Source organism: Amyelois transitella, chromosome 16 (assembly GCF_032362555.1).
Source record: "Amyelois transitella isolate CPQ chromosome 16, ilAmyTran1.1, whole genome shotgun sequence".
Classification (NCBI taxonomy): domain Eukaryota; kingdom Metazoa; phylum Arthropoda; class Insecta; order Lepidoptera; family Pyralidae; genus Amyelois; species Amyelois transitella.
In genome coordinates this window covers 4407191-4428585 of record NC_083519.1, presented here as the reverse complement: position 1 = coordinate 4428585, position 21395 = coordinate 4407191, and the positions used below count along the sequence as shown (strand labels likewise).

The 21395-nt window shown below is 34.2% G+C and overlaps 1 protein-coding gene across 7 annotated transcripts in view; it reads right to left on the bottom strand.

Annotated features, from left to right (window-relative positions):
- LOC106129677 (furin-like protease 1) overlaps positions 1-21395 on the bottom strand; it is a 162705-nt gene that overhangs the window by 24952 nt on the left and 116358 nt on the right. For all 7 annotated transcript variants that reach the window (XM_060948429.1, XM_060948427.1, XM_013328295.2 and 4 more), the window contains 4 exons: positions 6755-6932; positions 6505-6665; positions 4243-4371; positions 1881-2046 (listed from right to left, as the gene is read on the bottom strand). In XM_060948429.1, the coding sequence (XP_060804412.1) occupies positions 1881-2046; positions 4243-4371; positions 6505-6665; positions 6755-6932 (634 nt within the window). The remainder of the gene's footprint in view (positions 1-1880; positions 2047-4242; positions 4372-6504; positions 6666-6754; positions 6933-21395) is intronic.

Below are 21395 nucleotides of genomic sequence, written 5' to 3'. Positions count from 1 at the left end.
TACCACGCCTAGACTAGCTGCATTCTCTACTCTGTCAGCGAAATTCAACGAAATAATCTTCACTGTTCAAATATTTTGGCGACAAATGAAAATAAAATGATGCTAATGCATAATGCTAAAATAAATATAATGTGTAATATGTCCCGTATATACATATTTATTTATAAATGTGTATTAAATCGTGAAGATTCATATTTTCTTCTTACAAAAACAAATACGACATAGCGAAGTAAAACTTAAACAGTGGGTCATATTAGCCAAGCTAAACACACGACTGTAATAACGCCATGCCCGGAAGGCACTTCACATCGTTGGAAACAGCGAGAATTATATCTTATATAAACACACAACATAGCTCTTTGGATGTTTTTCATCAACTCTGTGGCAAAATGAGACACAGCTGAACCATTTAAGAAATTGTGATCCGTTAAAACAGGAAAAAATAACTATTATTCCTAAAAAGAGCATTAAAAATTAATTTACTAATCTATGGAGTCTTACAATATTACAAAATCTTATGCTTAATACGTATATATAATCACGAATATATTCTTTGTAGAGTAGAAAGAGTAAATAGTATTGAAAATATTGAAAGGACTAAAGATTCAAATAATGACAGGTTACAGCCCATGAGAAGAAGCATAAGTTTATTAGCATTTCCCTTAGTCATCTATAACAACATCCATTGGAAAAATATGGGGATGTCCTATTTCTGAGATGTTCTAGGGTGCCACGGCACCAATATTTTCAGTTATTAATATCCAAAATATGTGCTATAAAATTGCCTAAATTAAACTAGATAGGTACGATTGCTTAACTAACTTCTGCGACAGTTTTAACAAACCTTCCGTTCTGTTCTTTAAAAAAAACGCTGGCCTCAAGGGGGTTAAGTGCTTAGGTAGTTTGTAGCTTTTTGGCAAATATTAATATGAAAGATATAAAACTTTAATTTAATTTATTGAAATTTGAACTGACGTGAAATTTTGCCTGCGAATAAAATATTGATTTAGACAGATAGGTTTTTTCGCTAGTCACTATGGCCTTTTTCCAGTTCAAAGCTTAATATTAAAATGTGGAAATAAAAAAATACGGACGCTAGCATCAAAGGATATATATTTTTATTGAACACTCGTTATACAAAGCCCTAGAAAAAATATGTTTTACACACGAATGCCGAATATAATACAAATTGGAACACAAAGATCGCTTGGAAAAACAAATAAAACGGGCCAATTTACCGTCTAACAAGGATGTATTTCTATGAAAAGATTTACTATAAAAATTTATTTTCCGAATCATAAAACCATGCCCTCTTCGGGGCCATAAAAAGCGGTTGGGAAAAGTTTACAGACGCACAAAAACATGCCCAACCCATGGGAAAGTGTTCGGCCAGGAAAAAAAAAAGATAAATTGCCCCATATGGCGTTGGCGAGGCGTGTTGTTCAAAAATAAAATTAATATACCGGGCTTAAAAATATGGACATTATTTGAGGCGTGCTTTTTATGACAAACAGCTTTACAGGTTAAAAAATTATTTGTCAAAACAGCAGCCGAATTGAAACATTTTACATGGCTAAATTTTTAATCAGTGATATAGGAACAAGTTTAATGCAATTTTTGTGTATTTTCTCTTTCGAAATGTATCATTTTCAAAATAAAATTACTTCATTCATATAAAAATATATAATTAAAAAAGCTGAATGGCATTTCAAAATATTCTATCCCCACTTTAATTTTGGGTTAAAACTTTATACGTGCACTGCTGAAATTAGGCTGCATAGAAAACACTGTTGTTTAAAAGCCAATTATGATAAACACCATTTAAATAACAAAACGCTTCGATGAGCAAGTGTACAGTATAAAGGTGCAGACACACTCACCCCCGACGCTAGCTCCATACGCGACTCCCACCGCACACAGTGAGTTGTTGGCGGTGGCGGCCACCTCCCCCGCACACCTGGTGCCGTGCCGGTTGGAGTCGATCATGTCGTACCGCGGCTGTGGGTCTGAGTCGTGGGCGTTCACGTCGTAAGACGCCATTGGATCCTGGTTAAAAAGATACATACATACATACATATGGTCACGTCTATATCCCTTGCGGGGTGGACAGAGCCAAGAGTCTTGAAAAGACTGAATGGCCACGTTCAGCTACTTGCCCTAATGATAGAATTGAGATTCAAATAGTGACAGGTTGCTAGCCCATCGCCTAAAAAAGAACCAATTAGAAATTAAAAAGATGCAATTAGTTTTTTTTTAAATCGTTCCGCTAGTTATTAAAGCAGCATTTTCGTGACTTCACTGACGTTCTTCTTCTTCCTCCTGGTTAGTTCCGGTTACATCCTCACATTTCTGGAAAGGAGCCCGGGGTGTCTTTACGACCATGACATATGTCATCCTTTCTCTCTCTCTATGTCTGAAGAATAGCAGGCGTAGGACTATCAGGTTTTAGATACCTGATAGTCCTACGTCTTCTTTTCAGTTCCATACAATACACCCAGCTTGTGCGTGCGACGTGTCTCTAAACTGTCTGAATGCGTAAAGCAAAAACTACTTATTCTTAAAGTTGATATAAAGAAATAATAAAGGGCCATAAATTTACGTTTAATCTAATCCACCAGTATTAAGTAAAATTTGATTACCGGCTGTAAGTGTCCAAGGTTCAATTTCATTAGAATTTATTGGATTAAAGATTAATTTAAAGTTATCTCGATCAAGGGCTCACTGACAAAGATTGGAAGATAAATTTATCAAGAGTACGCCATTACCGTGCTACTAAGACAAACTCGGTAGCATTACATTAGTATATCAATTAAATTTCAAGGAAAAGACTTACAAATAAAAGAAAATCACCATTTCAAGGTTAATTAAAACAGGACGTTGGAGGCGTTTTCTAAAATGGAATCACAAATTTACGCCCCACTGAATACTGAAGAAATTATCACTTTCTTAAGTATTCTGAGTAAACAAACTTAGACGCAAATTTAGGAACAAGTATCAAAAGGCATATTCTGTTTGTGAATGAAATATAAATAATAGCCATAGGAAAGTTTGCACACTGCAAAAGCTGAAGGCGGCTGAATCAGACCTTAATTCCGCCACAGAACATGAAACTCGAATCTCTTTTGCAACAATTGTCGGATATAAATTCTTTTGTAGTTGTTTCCTTTGAATCCTTTACTCGGAGTTTTAATTCTTATTACATCGCTAATTGAATTATGCAAAATCATTGATGCTGAGAACTCGGTCTGCCTATTTTCAAAAGAGAAGAGAATTCCTTTTTCTGTGTATTAACACGGAATAATAACCTAATACTTTACCAAAAATTACCCTTGCCGGCTTGATATCAAGATGGCATCTAATAAAAAAATTACAAAAAGTCTTAGAAAAAGCAAAACTAAGCCATATGCCTAAAAATTTTACCTTTCAGTAGAAAAGGTGCATATGCAACGCTTTCTCATAATACGTTTTAAGTGTTTCTCTGAAGACGCGGCAAGAATATCTCTTTCTCGTAAGAAAAACAAATATTGTAAACACGTGCTATCTAACTTGCCATGCACTGACCCAATTACCCATTTTTCGAACCGACAGTGAAATTAAAGGCAGAGAGATGAATCGCGTAATTTGAAACGTCCTTTGTTCTGTGTGCTTTTAGGCGTTCCGACACTTCTGCCACTTGACCTAGTTTGGCGATATCGGTGTTTCAGCTATAATGCGTGATGCATCCACAAACGTGAGTTTCAGGAGCCATTAACGGTAACTGTTCCCGTGTGACGCAGATTTTGTGTCTGCTGTAAGCGGATTTGTTCGGTTTGGCGAGTGCAGTTTGTTTTCGTATTGCAACAGGGACGCGCAATTGATTTTTACTGACAGATTCCAGATTCGAAAATCCATTTCATTGAAATGCTATCACTTATATGTTTGACTTCGCTAAAAGTCAGAGGCACTAACAAGAAATACAGGAGACCGGTTTTACTTACATGCTGTTTTTTGGACCGAAAACTTTGACATAAACATAATTGCGATGATTATTGAACACAACTAAGAAAGCGCAAACATGTATAAAGTCACGCCTGAGCCCCAGAGGAGTAGGCAGAGACTGCTTTTCCGTTTGCCGCTATCCTTACGTACTTATTTCGCTTCATTCATATACATAACTCTCTTCATGCAAGCTCGTCGGTTTCTCTCGATCCGAACTTTCACCAGGACGTCCTTACTAAATAAAAATAACAAAGAGGTACTTACATAATTAGCAACTAGATCTGGATGGTCAGTTTCCAGGCCGTCATCCAAGATGGTCACCACCACTCCGCGGCCCGTGATACCTTCCCGCCACGCTGGAATCACATTCATGTCCAAACCCCCACCACGATTCTGTCGACCAAATGTATATATTTGTGTTAATTATTGTAGCAATAAAGTTACCTATTCATCATATCATCATCAAGATGGATTTTTTGTAGTGATTCGACCAATGTTTAAATATATTTAGATTTTTTTACGGTTATCTAGCTAACCTTGCCTGTTGAAGATGTTTTTCTTGACCAATATTGTCATTGTCAATTTGCATTGAAGACAGTGAACCATCGCTAATTTAGTTATATCTCTCACTCGATTTATATTTATTTTGGTGTATCAGACAGGATTAAAAATCGCAGACGGTAATGAAATATCCTAGTTAGTACAATTATAACAACAAGCATTATTCCATAGGTGAACTTGCAGACCTTGACCTTTTGTAATCAATCTTGATAAGAATGTGTGCAATAAATATAAACAAATAAATAATGCATAAATTTTACTTTCCTCAAGAAAATGACTGTATCATCACTGTTATAAAGGTTTAACAAATTTTATGTTTCAAATGAGATTGCCTTTGAAATGCAAATCAGTTGCATATTTTACTGAAAACTTCATAAAGGTTAAATTTCACTCTAAGAATTTCTTAGAGTTGTGCTTAAAATATTGACGAAACGGAGCCAAAAATTTGTGTTTCATTTAGAATTCTTCTCACTTTGCTTTTGGGAAGAGGAAATATGCTGATTTTATTGGAATTGATATTCTAGCTTGTTAAAAGTTTGTTTTGGAAAACTTGTTAAACTCCGTTAAATATGTAACGAGGTGGTATAATTTTGTTGGAGTTTTTTAAGAAAATATTTTACTTTCCATGCTGATCTGGTTAATTTTACAGTTGTGAATTAAAAAAACATTTCTTAATATAAGAAAAGAGGCGTGATTTTATGTCTGTATGTATATTCTATACTCTTCGGGTAATGCAGCCTACTTGAAAAGCGAATGGGATGAACTTTTAGCGCTTTGAAACTATCAGCTAGAAATATAATCGGGAATACTTATTAATATGAGGTAAATCGAATAGATTGCTCAAGTCAAGAGAAAACAATGTGAGGAAATTTGCACATTCAGGATGTGGAACCATGATCTAATAGGAATTAGGTTCCTCTGCAAAAGGTGCGGAAGTCGGACAGAAGTCGCTTCATGTAAACAACAGATTTACTTAATCCTGAATAAAATAAAAAAAAAATGAGAAAACGGCGCAACCAAGGCTCTTTGGAGATGTTACGATTAAACTGGGACTTAACGTCAGGAAATTTAGGGATCATTGCTCGAGGTAACAATTGTAACTGGCACAAATAGATCAGGAATGTAAGTGATAGGAATCAATAAGTTAAAAAAAAATACGATTTTTTCAATTACTGCAATTTTTCTGTATGCGCATTGAAATCCGCCGGCTTTGGTGATTCCAAAATTGTTTTGTACAAAGCAATTTGTACGAACAGTTCTGCGGCTGATATTTCATTTCATTTTACAACCGTTGCAGATATTTTTACATTTCCAATTTTTAGTTAAAGTGTCCGATTACAATTTCGATATATATTCCTAGGTGAGGTTAAAAAGAGTTATTGAATATGTGAGGGTGAGGGAATTTTTAAGCATATTCCGTTATTTTCTGTTTCCCCCTGGAAACGAAAGGTTTTCAACTGGTCTACGTGAAAATCTTTCAGTCCTCATCAGAGACACCAAACTCATAATGTTAAGGACACAGACTGCGCGCATGGAATGAACTGAGCTTCATTATTCTTACTTAATGGGATGATATATATAATACATACAACTAAATTTGACAAACACGACTTTAATAACTTACCGCTACTTAACTTTTCCCGTTTGACGTTTTGATTATGTTTGCTTCATTCATATTTATCAATATTACCGTATAGTTTTTGTCTTGACATTTCACCAAAACGTCCTAAGTTGATCAAGGTACGTTCAACCAAGCCTTTTCTTTCCAACGTTTCTATTTCTCTTCTATCTAAATAGCAAAAATAGTAAATAGGTCGTCCCCTAGCCATTCATGTTTTTTTAGATATTATTATATGCCACATGTATATTTAAATTCTAACATACATACATATAACGTCCACCTCTTACAAGGCAAGCCAAATCAACAGTTTCAAAAATACAGAAAGGAAACGTTCAGCTACTCACCAAATACCACATGTGAGGCCACTTGGGGTCGTTCAATTGGAACTTGGTATCTGCGAGGCGTGGCCGGCCTTTGGCTCTGAGCAGCTGGAATTCCCGCTTGGAGTTGGCGTCCCGCTTTGAGGCCGAGGAGGGGGAAGGCACGTCTGATGTTTTTGTTTCAGCTAAAAAGAAGGTTTAATTGTAAAGAAATCCTAAAGGTCTTTCAATCCGGCTGTCACAGAAATAAAATCATAATTTAAGGAATGGGTACCTGTAGAAGAACTGTCATGTAAAGGGATAAAGTCCCTCTTTCTCCTGGACAGCACACGCTGCTGTTTCGCCCAGTGGACCCGCTGGTCCGCCTCCAGCCGCCCGTGGTGATGGTGCGCCGGCGCAAGCGACCGCTTCGCCACGGAATTGTGATGGAAGTGGTAGTGGTTGTCGAATATCTGGAACAAGATACATTTTTTTGTTAATTATCGTAAAATGAGTTTCGATAATTTATTTTTATCGCATTCTAACTGGCGATGCTTATGTTTTGGGTCCTAGATTATCCCTGTTTTTAAGGGATATAATAGGTAATAAGAGTTTTGACATATTATTAGATGAAGTAAGATTTATAAATTGAATGATTGTAGGAAGTAAAGATGCATAAAAACCCAGACGTGAAAAAAGTACTGTATGTAAATGTTTTGTTTTTCAAATCTTTGACTCCCATCTTTTAAAGATAAATCGTAATCTGTACCATTGTAAAATTAAATTGTAAGTTAAAATTTAAATTACTGATTTCAGTGGTAAGATATAACCAAAAGCACCCGATATGACCGCATTATATTAAACCGTGGTTAGTTTAATAGTATTTACGATCCTTACCTTAAAATTGTAAGTAATCATTCAAAATCACGTTTAAATTTAATACTATTTCATTGGACCAGTATTCAGAAATATTATAATAATATATTAAATTTTGACTTTTGTTGTATGCACCATCTCAATTGCTTTTCCAGGTTGTTGACTCTATCTACACCGTAACGGATTAAGGTGATTATAAGCATGTATTTGCACTGTTACGTTAAAAACAAGGCCATAAATGGATAGCTGCACCACCAAATTGGTTTCTCATTGCAAAAAAAATCACACAGCGGATTATTTGCTTTGTCTATAGATAAAAGTGATCTTACAAAATTAACATAACAGAGTACAAAATTAACATAACAAAGAATTGAATATCTACCAATATATCAACCAATTGAATAAACATGAAATTTGGAATACTGCCAACAGAAGACATAAAACGTAAAACTAAGTGTGAAAATATGACTGCATAGTGGTAGTAAGGAGGATTTTAAGCCACCAAGGAATTTATGCAGCATATAATGTAATATTATCTTTGCCAAGCATAAACCTTTATTTATGACCAAGTGCCTTGTCTCTGCGCTGGGAACGCAGATATTTATAAAAATGGACAACGAAAGCGCAAAAAATGTTTAAATAAAAGCAACACAACTTTCATAATTTGCACAGAAACAGATTGCTAAATCAATCGACTTTGATTAGAATTAGACTAAATTTGCATATTTGGTATACTGACTCATTACATACTTACTCAGTATTTTCATTATAAACAAAAACATTTATCAATACATTCAATTACATAAAAAAAATAATTTTTTTAATAAATAATATATAATTTGATTTAATGTATTAATTCAACATTAGATTGGTTTTATCACCGAAGTAAATAAATAAAATCAACATAAGGATATTAAGTTTCGTTCTTCCATTACTTATTGCAGATTGCGCTGCATATGTGAAATGTAACATAAAATACTTATATGTTGTCTATTTGATAGTTCGTCAGCGTCTGAATATAATATTTTAGGTTGGCTATATAAATCCATTGGAAAACTTTATAGCCTTAGCCCCTGCGTATATTTTAATAATCAAATCCGCGGCGATTTAGATTTTCTTAGCATGTTCAATCATATAAAAAATTTAAAAAAGTATTGAAGATTTTCTAGCGGTTAAGAAAATAATGATCAAATTTTAGTATTTACAAAACATTTTTATTGAGAAGTTAATAAGTTAGTTATTAATTTCAAGGAATCTTTTTCAAATAATTTGAATAGAGTTAAAAAAAATTGGATGAAGACCCGGGACCAATCTTAAGATGTTACAAAATGACATAAACAAACAGAATGAGGAATATACATTTCATCTCATTACGAAGTTGTATACCCACTGATGAAAGGAAAGAAGATTTCGGAATCTCATAAAAGGTTACAGACATTCGTTTCTAGGTGAAGGAATAAAATGAAATATTACCATGGATGCAAACTAATGAGGATGTAGATATGTCTCATGGTACATTTTTTCCTAAGATAGGTATGTACACCATTCTTGACATTCTTTGTTATAATACAATGGTAGGATTTCATGAAATATGTTTTTATTCGTAAATACTTTATTTTTGTAGGCAAATGTAAGACTTATTGGCTTAAGAAGTTCCGACTCATGTTTCATACGCAAGCATTTAAAAAGATGTTATCACTGTAGCAATCAACAAAAGCAAGAGGGAATAAGTTAAAAAAGCTAAGTTAAAAGAACAGCGAAAGCTGACGTACAGTCGCCCACGTAATTCTGGCCCATCATATATAATCCGTATGAAAACTTTACAATTCATCGGAGTTTTGAATGCAGTATCTTTCTGTATTAGTTTCTTTTGTGATATATGTATATTCGAAATGTGAACAACGCAATATCACATGTAATGCGTGTCTCAATGTATGCGCAGAAGATGTTATATCTTTATTCAGTACTGGATGCGACACGGAAGACTTGCCGTAAAGAAGTGAATGATAAAATTATTCGGATGTATGATCCCGCATTGCAGATAATGGTTCGCTCATATCAATACATAACTTTATTTCTCCGTCAGATGAATTTTATATCTATTTTAAAAACGTTTTATTGTTATGGAGTGAAAATCGAATAAAATTGATTATGATCGTTTTAATGACTTAAGATGCTCCAAATTAAGTATATCATGAACAGGAGATAGCTTTGTCCACTAAACTACTGGGAACTTTACTGTGCTGTTGCTTTAGTAAACTGAAGAAATGAACGCCTTACTAGGTATCGCATGCAGCCTTGCTTGTGTAATCGTAAAATTCCCTTTCCCGTGGAAATAACCAGAAAAACAGTATGATCTGAAAATTAACATTTGAAAAAATCTAGCCGGACAGACAAACCTTCACTTTTATGATGATAGAAGTAGATGCATCGGAACGTAACCTTTCAACTTGAGACTGTTGGATATGTCCACCCCGTAAGGGATAAGGACATGATTATATGTATGTAAATATAGAAGTAATGGCCAGTTTGTAACCGGTGAATTTTTTAAACCGCTTTCCAAGAAATCCGTTTAAATTCGACGAGTCTAAAAGTCCGAAACTTTCCGGGCTCTCGCCTCCCTGTCATAACACTTAGGTGTAACTTTATGTATATTAAAAAAATATATACAAAGGTTATTATCCTACACTGCATCTTATCTTAATAATGTTATTCTTTTTCTTTTCTTATCTGCGACCGTATTACTCAAACGAGATAGAAAATGAAGTTGTACAAGCAAAAAAATGCGTAAACCTTACCGACAGATATATCTAAAGAAAATCTTGACATTCCGAAATCCTCAGTAATGATTCACCTTATTTTACTTGCAAAGGGCCTTCTTTACACGCTCCAGTGGTCTTTGTCCCAAATAAATGTGCCTACATTTGCGGTAGTTAGCAGTTAAGTTTTCTACCGCAGGTCACGCGCGCCCCCTGGCGTTAGATTTACAAGAATTTGCACAAGTGTGTTACTAGGGTTGACTTTCTAGAAGAGTTTAGTTAGACGTTATGAGAACTAATATTGCTGAGATTAAGTAAAAATATTTTGTATGAGTTTATTTTTGTAACACTTTATTGCATTTGAAGGCTTTATATGCAGTTATCAAATATAGTTGCGTGTATTTGTTTTAATTTTAGCTGCTGCAATAGCATGAGTTACACTTTACATGCTGTGTAGAGATTAAAGATATTGAAATTAATCGGATAAAGCATTTCCATTATATAGTTGTCATTCCTCGACCAATGTCTGACTTAGTTCAAGGAATCCATAATCAATTTGCCTACCCTGTCAAAAAATCTATTTACTGCATTTAGTTGAAATAGAGTAATAAACAGCATTACATTTTCAGCGTTTAGTCATAGTGAAACTTCATGTAAAAAATGTTGAGCACACACTAGTGCAAACTAATCCGTGCGGGGACAAAATATCACGGGATTTATTTAAGACCTCAAACGTTTTTGCTGGGAATATTTTTGCAAAAAGCTCGCTAAGCCCCGGTTAACTTCGCGATCCAAAGCGCAGGTTGTATCGGCTTGACTGCATAAGTCCTTTTTCCGGGCCAGTTCATGACAGCAGTTTATTTACTGAGTTAAAAAAGAAGGTTTTAAAGGTAAGGGTAAAAGGGTCGAGGGCGTTGGTTAATTTGTTTTGGAAAGTGTACACTCCAAATTATCCCTAGAAATAGTAACCCATTTAAAGATCTAAGCTTTCGTTTTTGGAATTCCTCTTTTAGACTATATTGTATATTTAAGGCTACATTTCTAGGTAGCCTTAAATATACAATACACTTTACACTTTAAATATACGTTACACTAAAGTATCTTTATAAAAAGAACATTATTTGCATCTACATACGATCGCTCACATTTCCTATTTGTATTTACTTATAACATTTCACTGTCGTATCGATACGATGTGCTGGCATGGCTGCGTGGAGGAAAACGTATTTTCATGATTTCAGAAAGAGCAATGAAGAGCCCCATTTATAAAACACCGAGACTACAGAGTGAGGCATATTAAAGTTCAATTGCTCTAAATAATTCTATCTTTAGTTTCATGAAATTCTATTGAAGTAATGACAACACACTATGTAAAAGCACTTGTATTTTCATAACTATAAGACTGATTTACCTAAAAACCCGAATCATTGGCAAAAAGTACACGCCGGGCTCTTCCAGAGCGATGACGCGGTAACGCAAGAAATAAATATACACGATAATTTTTAAAGAAATATTGGTAACCATAGATTTTTTTACTGCATTTGTCAAAATTAAGGTGTCTGTGTCTTCTTTAATTTGTGACCCGGGAGTGTACTCTCGTCGATGCCTCGTCGCGGTTGCCATGGCGACACGAGACCCACCTCAAAAATTGATCTCCCTTGCACCGTAAATAATCTCCCCAAAACCGAAACAGATATTAGACAAAACCTGTGTGGAAAAATAAAAAGCAATTTGTCAAGTGAATCGTATGGACAATCATAATGGTTATTACTTTATGAAGGGTTTGTAAGTTATATGTATCATGTTCAGCATATTTTTAATTTCCGATATCGAAAGGTAGTAAGTTATAATCCCTTCGGGACCTTCGCGAATCAAATGGATTTAAGTTGTTGTTTTATCGTCTACTATAAAAGTTTGAATGTATTTGGTAATGATTAAAAAAAAAATAACAAAACATTGATATATTAGAATTGGAATGATGCATGGTGAAATACGGGTCAGATATTTGGTTAAATTAGGCCGACCTGCAAATAATAATTACAATATAACAATTGTATGTTGAAATACAAAGAAAACAATATGTTCTAATCAATCGGTTAGAGACAGCTCACGGTCCATGGTCAAAGGCATACCCCGGGCTCCTCTCCAGTAGCGAGGATGCAACCGGGACTAAAAGTCAGGAGGAAGAAGAAGAGTTGGTTAGAGACTACAGTTATACTACATAGTTGTTCGTTTAGAACTAATAGGTGATAACAATATCGCAGACCTGTTTTAATATTATATGCAATTTTCAACACTTAAAAGATATTTATGATTCAACTTTTATGTAGTTTTCTATAAGAATATATTCAGCCTTATGCTCGCGTGGAATGAGAAATATGTAGTGTTTGCGCCGTTGCTCGCAAGAATCTGAAATATGCATCGGAGCAATCGTAGACGTTCTACGACGATTTGCTTATCACCTACGCCGTAGACGGTTCTACGGCGTAGCTTGATCGATAAAAATATCAGTAAAAATTTTATCTTCTTTCTTACTAATAAGTATGAAAGTTTTATAATCCTTTTACATGGTAAAACTATTAAACGGAATTGGATGAAAATGTTCAAGATATTCTTGAACATTTTAAACATCAAAATGGCCACACATGGCCTTAAATTTAAACGCGAACAAAATAGCGGGCAGTGTCTTCAAAAACATATTACGGATATAAATAAATCAACGTTTCTCAGTAAATCTACTAAAAGTAAACATAAAACAATATTTATTTTCTTACCCTAAATCTATTTTAGAAATGGTCAAATGATGAAAGGGTTAAATTTCCCCAAAATAAATACAACCTTATTCATGTTAAAAAGCGCCAGCAAATGTAAGTAGACTACTTAAGTCCACACTCGAGTACGAAAGCAAAAGGCAGATTTACAAAGTAATAACCGTATGATCTCACTTGCTTTATCTACGCGGCTTTTAAGATACATTTATGTTATTTGTTTTGAGAAAACATGTTTGTAAGCTCCAAAACAATATTTTGTTTATTTATGAGAGAAGTAATACGAAAGTTTGTAGGTACGTAAAAAGGAAAATGTAAAAAGTAGGTACGTTACACACTTAAAAAATTATAGCCATGGATATTATTATTTAGTTTATTAAATGAAAATGATGGCAATAATTTGTGTTTTAGAAGTTGACCTTTCTGCTAACATTGAACCTTCTAGAACCACTGGTTCACAACTTGATTCGTAATGTTTGTCTTTCTATATGTCCGCAATAAACCCAAACATAGCCCCCAGTATTTTCATGGTTGCAGCTCTGTTTATCCCGTAAGGGATGGAGACGTGATTGTATGCGTGTGTGTTTCTTTCCGCACTATGAATCCAAATTTTTAGAAAGGCGGACTTTAAACACATTAAACATTGTTTTTGCTTGGTAAAAAGAAACAACAGTAACGATAAAAAGCAAAACACTTTGTTTATCCTGACAAAACTTTCTGATACGGGCCACACACTGCCAGTAAATTTTTAGATGCCAAAATTCGACGTAGTTCAAATCCCGTGGGATAACAGTTACTGTCAAGACTGAAGACCTATGGCTGTTCGGAAAAGTAACTTTATGCCGAAAGATTTAAGAGCCAACTTTTTTATTGTTTTATGAATGAGGTGTGTGCTAACAGCTTCAGGCTATTTAAGTGATTATTATAATTTTTTTCAGACAGAGCAACTTCAGTCTCAAAGAGACTGAAGAGCTATGTTCAAATGAATGGCTCAATGGTGGAATTGCAATTCAGAGTTAGGATTTAAAAGGCCAATTTAAAAAAAATAGTATCTCATCCTGCCCTGGCCGGAATTCGAACCCGGGACTTCTGGTGTCACAGACAAGCCCACTACCGCTGCGCCACAGAGGTCATTATTGTTTGTTTTGTACAAATTTTTCCTAAGTCACATACTCACCAAAAAACTATACAAAAAAAAAAACACACAAAAGTAGGGTATGTCAAATAATTACACGCAGTTATAGTGGCCAGTACTTAGTAAAAAAAAAAATATTAATCCATTCTCTCACTTTCCACATACCAAGTATTTCGGGAACAGGCTTACCTTCTTTCTTTTTAACAATCATATATCAGATTTACTTAAACTAGTCCAACAACTATAGAACAATAAATGCAATACACAAACGGTGTCGTGTCTAGGACTCCGGTCACAGCTCAAAGGCCTTGGGGAGTCAACATCAATACCACAAACCTCCCGGTGGTTTGAGAACGGACCAATAAAGGTGCCAGCTTCCATTCCGACGAATTTAGAGATAGATTTCAATAAAAGATGAAATATATTCTATGAATTGCATTTTGGTCAAAAACAAAATCGATATTGTCTTTTTATCCACGTAGAAAGCTCTAAGGCAAAGCCCTAAAAGGCTTTTCACTAAAAAAAAACAAAGCAAGACCTTTTTAAAAACAATAGTGCAAATCCTTAAATTTTGTTTATTAATTTATTATTGTACTTTCAAATAAGCAATAATGTGACAATTGTTTACATTGAAATGATGTAAAGCAAACATATTGAAGCAAAAGCGTCCGAATTACAAGAAAAATATTACCAATACATAAAATAAATCAAGATACGAGATAGCGTTTCAAATATCAAAGTACATGGCCTCGTGCTGATTCCTGTGGCGCTGAAATTCATTGGAAATAAGATCGAAACGGCGCAATGTAGCGAGAACGTGCGCTATTGTAAAAATCAACGCTTTTACTGCAATTCCCAGTACTAGCTCTGACGCTGACATAGATATGGAAAGAACAGAAAAAAGAAACTCATGTTTTATTTCAAGAGAGCCATCGTGAAGAGCAATAATATGCTTCTTATTTTAAATTAAAAGAGAGGGATATCATCTGACTTACTACTAGTTTCTGAATATCTTCACATACATACATACATATAACGTCTACATATATCCCTAGCGGGGTAGACAGTCAGACAACAATCTTAAAAAGACTGAAGGGCCACGTTCAGTTGTTTGGCTTAATGATAGAATTAAGCTTCAGATAGTGACAGGTTGCTAGCCTATCGCCTAAAAGAAGAATTCCAAGTTAATAAGCCAATCCCTTAATCGCCTTTTACGACATCCATGGGTAAGAGACGGAATAGTCCTTTTCTTTTTTCTTTTAGTGCCAGGAACCACACGGTACGATATATCTTTATATACTATGATGATAAATTAAGACTGTCACTATTTGAATCTCAATTCTATCCTAAAGCCAAATAGCTGAAGGTGGTATATCAGTCTTTACAAGACTGTTGGCTCTGTCTACCCCGCAAGGGATATAGACGTGATTATATGTATGTATGTATAAATTAAGAACACTTTGTACGTCTACGTCTACGTTGTAGCTTTAAAATTACGTAGCAGTGCTACGACATCCAAAAGTGCCTTGTGATAATGAGATTAGAAAATATAATCCCAAAGACGGCACACGTTAATTTGATGCTGTGATAAAATTTGGCAAGATTGAAAACTGCATTAGGAATCTAAAAGCATAACTGAAAAAAGAATGAACAACTGCTAAAAACGTTGTTTTATAATAATTATTTATTCGTACTCGGATATTTTGAGTAGTCCTTTATTATTATTTTTAGCATGTTTTATATCATCAAGACAGAAAAAACATCAAATATAAAACGAAGTGTCACATCTGCACCCTATGTATTTTAAGTCCCTTTTTTACAGACAGCTTGGCGGCATGTACGAGTATACATTTTAGAAAACGTTTTATCATACTGCTAATTGTATAAATATAGCATTGCATTTTTACATTATATTTTTAGTTATTTAAAAAGAAACATGATTAAGAAAAACGCATATTCACAAACCCATAATGTTTTGAAAACTTGAATAAAATTAAAGTCCATAACAAGCTTATCCAAAGATACTTTGTTAATACGCAACAACGAAGCTATTAAGAGTAAACAACATTGTTTTTGTACCATTTCTCAGGGTTTTATCCATTCTGTAAGAGGCTTAAGAAAATCATTTTAGCCTTAAGGATAAAGACAGTGAAGCTATAAATAAAATCTGCAGATGAAGTGAGTGTTATGGCATAAGAAAATGCGAAATATGCGAAGTAAGCTCCTCTTCCCATGTATATTGTAAAAGTCAATCAAGGGAAATGGTATCAATAAACTTGGGTTTCTTCTATTAGGCAATGGACGTATAACCTGTCACTAAATGAATCTCTATATAAGAATTCTATTATAAGGACGTACAGCTGGAAACATTTCGAAATTGCTGTCCACCCCGTAAGGTGATGATGTGATTGTATGTATGTATAATAAAAATCACTCGACCAACGGACAGGACAAGCTACAACTTATATTTGTCGTCAGATCACCCTTAGGTCACGTTATTAACTTTCATTAGATTCTATCCTACTTTAAAGAACATGCCGAAGTGTCAGGAACCACACGGCAAGATACCAAACATACGTGTCCTAGTAACTAAGTAAAGCACAATGATTTCTCTCAATTTACCGTTTTTCATTCACATACAAAACAAATCCATAACTAAGTCTTTGACCTTTTTTACTTATACCAACATTATTTAATTCGAAGAAAAGATTTTGTATAGCCTGCAGACTGCAATGTGTGTGCCGGTGTAAACTTTCTTTATGTGATACTACCGTCGAGTTCCACTGCTATTGAATTGAAGATCCTTTCAAAGAAAACGTTTTCCAGGAATTTTATGGAACATGGCAACATTTTAACTAGATGAACACAAGTAGGTACATACAATCTCTTCTTGAGATTCTGTGTGTAATTTTTTTATTGAAAAAGCAAACCTGTCAAATAAGTCGCAAGGTTAACGTTTATATGGCAACACAAACTAGTCATATATCCCATATTAAACGATTTATATAATTATATCGCGCCCTATTAATTTATTTTCGGCAAAAATAAGTTTAAAAAAAGAGGTGGTAGAATCCCATCCACACGTACCCTTTAAATTGTCTATTACTTACAAAGTTCCAAACATAAATTTTCCAAAATACGGAGAAATCTTAATTACCAATTAAAGTCCATTTCTTTATTAACACTCATTTAAAAAGTGCCCGGTAAATAATGAATTTCAGTTTTCGGGCCGGCCGTAACAGAAGGACATTTAATTAACGCCAAGATAAATTAACAGTTGTCCCCATTTATTAAAGGAAAAAATCAGAGTTGGGATGCGTTTCTGTTTCGTCCGACAATGTTTAATGACCGTTTTAATTGAAAAAGAAGTAATAATTTTTAATATTTCATATTATGTATGTGTTAATATTGTAAACGTATGATTCTGCCTTTGGGCGAAAATCTAGCAACTATTTAAATCTCAATTTTATCACTAAGATATGCAGCATGTATTTAATTAGGTACGTCTTTATCTCTTACGGGTACGGGAACTTTAGATAGAGGCAACAATCTTGAAGAAACTGGAAGGCCACATACGGCTTAATAGTTGAATAGAGATAAAGTGATTAAAAAAATATTTGCCCCATAAACGTACCGCTGTTTCAATGGAAATACGCAGGCGAAATAAAGTCGGAAAACTGTGTGTAAATTAATGAAATATAAATAGAGTATAAAGTTGTGTCCATTTTGGGGTGCATCGGACTATGTAGGTACTTTACGTTGAACAAACAAACTATGAGTGCACCAACTGTATGCAATTATTACTATGACAGTGATAAATTCTGAACATTGATTTTATTTTTAACTATCCTTTTTCCGCGGTTACGCTTCGGTATTTTCAGAAAAATTTAATCTATGTTTGAACTTGGTTAATTAACTATATTTATATAAAGTTTTATTCAATAGTCTAGAGTGCTGTATGGTCACCCGCCACTCCAATTTCCCATGGATGTCGTAATACGCACTAAAGGACTGATTATGACTTGGGATTCTCCTTGTAGGCGACGGGCTAGCAACCTGACTCTATTGAATTTCAATACTATTATGAAGCTATACAGCACCACAGATTCAAAGGTTTGGACTTGAAAAACGGACAAACAAATACATTTTCACATATATTAAAAATACCAGAGACCACACGGCACAAATAACTAGCGGTGCTTGCTGGATGTTGGAGAAACCATAAAATGTAGTAAAATAAATAAAAAAACGGCAAAAAACGCAGAAAAAACATATATACTTTGCCAGGGGTCGAACCCAGGAAGGCACTTTTACTTGAAAACCGAAATTATACATACATATCTCGTCTTAATCCCTTACGGGATAATAGAGTGATTAGGCTTAAAAAGTCTCGAAGCCACAGGTTGCTAGGTCTTTAACCCCGTCCAAAATTATCACATTTCCGAAGTAAGATCTCAGTCAGGTTACCCACCTTATAACGTTCTTCTTAGAACTGTTAGCGTCGCACTAATTATTCCTATTGTAGCTTAACGTTTCCAGTGCGACCAATTTGACATCCGTGGTAGTGTGTTTAGCACCTTGGTCAAACACCACGTGGTTAGCTTGTTAGAACTAATTCCTGTATTTGAACAACGGAAAATTTACGGCAAACCACTAAGTTACTGCAGTTTGAAATATATTTTATAGTTTTGTATCGGCTGCAGTGTAGTTTGTTCCGCCGCTTCTTCTACACGCGCGCTTTGGAAGCGGTAGTATAGTTATAATTAGATTTAAGTGCCGTGTGGTTCCCGGCACCAATACAAAAAAGAATAGGACCACTCCATCTCTTTCCTGTGGATGTCGTAAAGGCGACTAAGGGATAGGCTTACAAACTTGGGATTCTTTTTTAGGCGATGGGCTAGCAACCTGTCATTATTTGAATCTCAATTATATCATAAAGCCAAACATCTGAATGTGACCTATCAGTCTCTTCAGGACCGTTGGCTCTGTCTACCCCGCAAGGGATATAGACTTGACTATATGTATGTACTTGGGAATAAAACATAGGCAGCCTTATCGCATAATGCCATCTCTTCCAAGCAACCAGTTTTTTAATATGTATTTTTCAAAGACAGATATAAAAATAACAGTTTTAAGACTCCTAACTGAACGCCGAGGTAAACTAAACGGACACGTAACCATAAATATATCTAATTGCACAGTTAGTATTCTACGGTTGGTGAAGTAATTTCTACATTTTGGAGCGCGTTCACGGCAATAAATAAACTTAATACTTCATTCCTTAAAGCCTTAAAGCTAGTGTTTTACGCTTCGAAGGGCATTCTGAAACGTGAACTGTAAGTAAATTGGATTTTTAGGATATTTTTTTCATGGCGTGATAAAGGTATGAAAAGGACCCCGTATTGATAATTGAATACCAAAAAATAAATAATAGTACTGCAATTATAAACGACCGACTGGTGATAAAACGCATTTATGATACTGTCAGGATGATTTACGTAAAGAAAACGTAGAAAATATTAAAAAAAGAGAAAAAACACAAACTATTAAAAATATAATAAAAGCCCACGCCTAGAAGCATAGGCACAAGCTTAGAAGCATAGGTATATTGAAATAGTTCAATAAAAACTGTATTTTTTTTTCCAATAGAAAATATAAATTATCAAAAACTATGAGTATTCATGTCTGATCTAAGCCAAAAGAAATCCAGCCAATATAAGTTAGGTATCGTTAATAAATTATTCTCATTATTTCACTGTAAAAATGCAAAGCGAACAAAAGCAAATTAACGATCGCGAAAACAACAAACAACATTTAAATAATAACCCGTAAACAGAGTTTAATCGCCTGGACCATTTGCTGGTATATAAATTTATACAAAATGAGGGTATAAAATAAAAAGCGCTCCCTCTGGTGGATGGTTTTGGGAATGAAACAGCACTCATTTGTTATGTTTAATTGACATCCCCGTGGTAACTTTAACGCTTGAATTTAAGCGGTAATATTAACTGCTAGACTACAATGCCTTAGAGACGTTAATTATAAAATATAACTGATGACAAGCGTCGGATGAACTAAGTTTAAATTGCAAGAGTTGATTTAACGAACTGACATAAATTTAGAGTGTACGGCAATGTTATTTCTGTGACTGTTTATTAAATAAAACGACTGAAGTTGGATTGTCTGCCTGCCGGCTCACATGCGAAATGCAATGTTTGCCTCTCCCTAAACATAATCCGATTTCCATGTTTTTCAAACAGGTTTGTATGTTAGTTGTTTTAGAAATTGAGTTACCTGTTTAGTGAAATAAAATTTACTTATTTGAAAGGAACGTTTCATATATTTTATAATTTGGCAGTTTTTTTGCAGTTATTATAAAATTTACCATAAAACATAATAGGTATTTAGTTCCATCGTTAGGATATAGAATAAAAAACAAATCAATATAATTTATTGCTTTTTATCGTATTTTATTGAATGACAGACGATGTTTCACCTCTAAATTTGTATTGCACTTACAAAAAAATTAAAAAAGTGATTGCAGCAGATTCATTCATGTAAAGGCAACACGTATTTTTGTGAAATAGTTGGCCATTTACAATTCGAAAAAAAAGTAAACAAAAATAAAAACAGACGATTAGCAGTCCAACGACAATCAAACCTCGTGCTGTCATCAAGAAACGTTATCGCAGCCATTACAGCTAAATGGCTGAATGCTGCACATTACTGCACAACTAACGAAGCCCACGTCCGCTTTATTGTTGTTTTGGTATTGCAATAAGATATATATTTTGTGGCCACAAGGCCTTTTTAAATTTAAAAGCTATGTTTGCACACGATTTGGGGAACTTGTAAATTGTAAAGAATTGGAGTTACCTATATACTTTTTTTTATAAATGTTGGTTTATCAATGATCACTTCGTAAAATCACAGTTAAACAACAACCTTTTTGGTGTTATTTAAAATTTTGTCGCTTTTAAACAACTCTAACGCTTTATCAATTATCTATAAATATGCAATGTATATTGTTAAATAAACTAACAAATTATTGAAACCGGTTATTTAACATTCTTTTATTAAAATAAATTTAAATACCCGACCAAAATGTTCTGAAAGTAAATGTTTTATAGGATTTCGACCCTGGCCACTGATCCCCTTTACTGAATAGTTCATATCCTTATTTAGTATTTATTTTTCTTCATTTTATCTGCGGGAAATCAATTTGTTACCAAACAAAACCGACATACCGAGTTGCAGAGCTCCGAGTCACATCACTGAAAATTTTCTATCACATAGAGCAAAGTACACTTAACTTGCACTTAGTTATAAAATACTATAAAGCGTAACAAAAATGAAGTGTTATGTTGTATTCAGATATTATTATTACTCTGGATATAT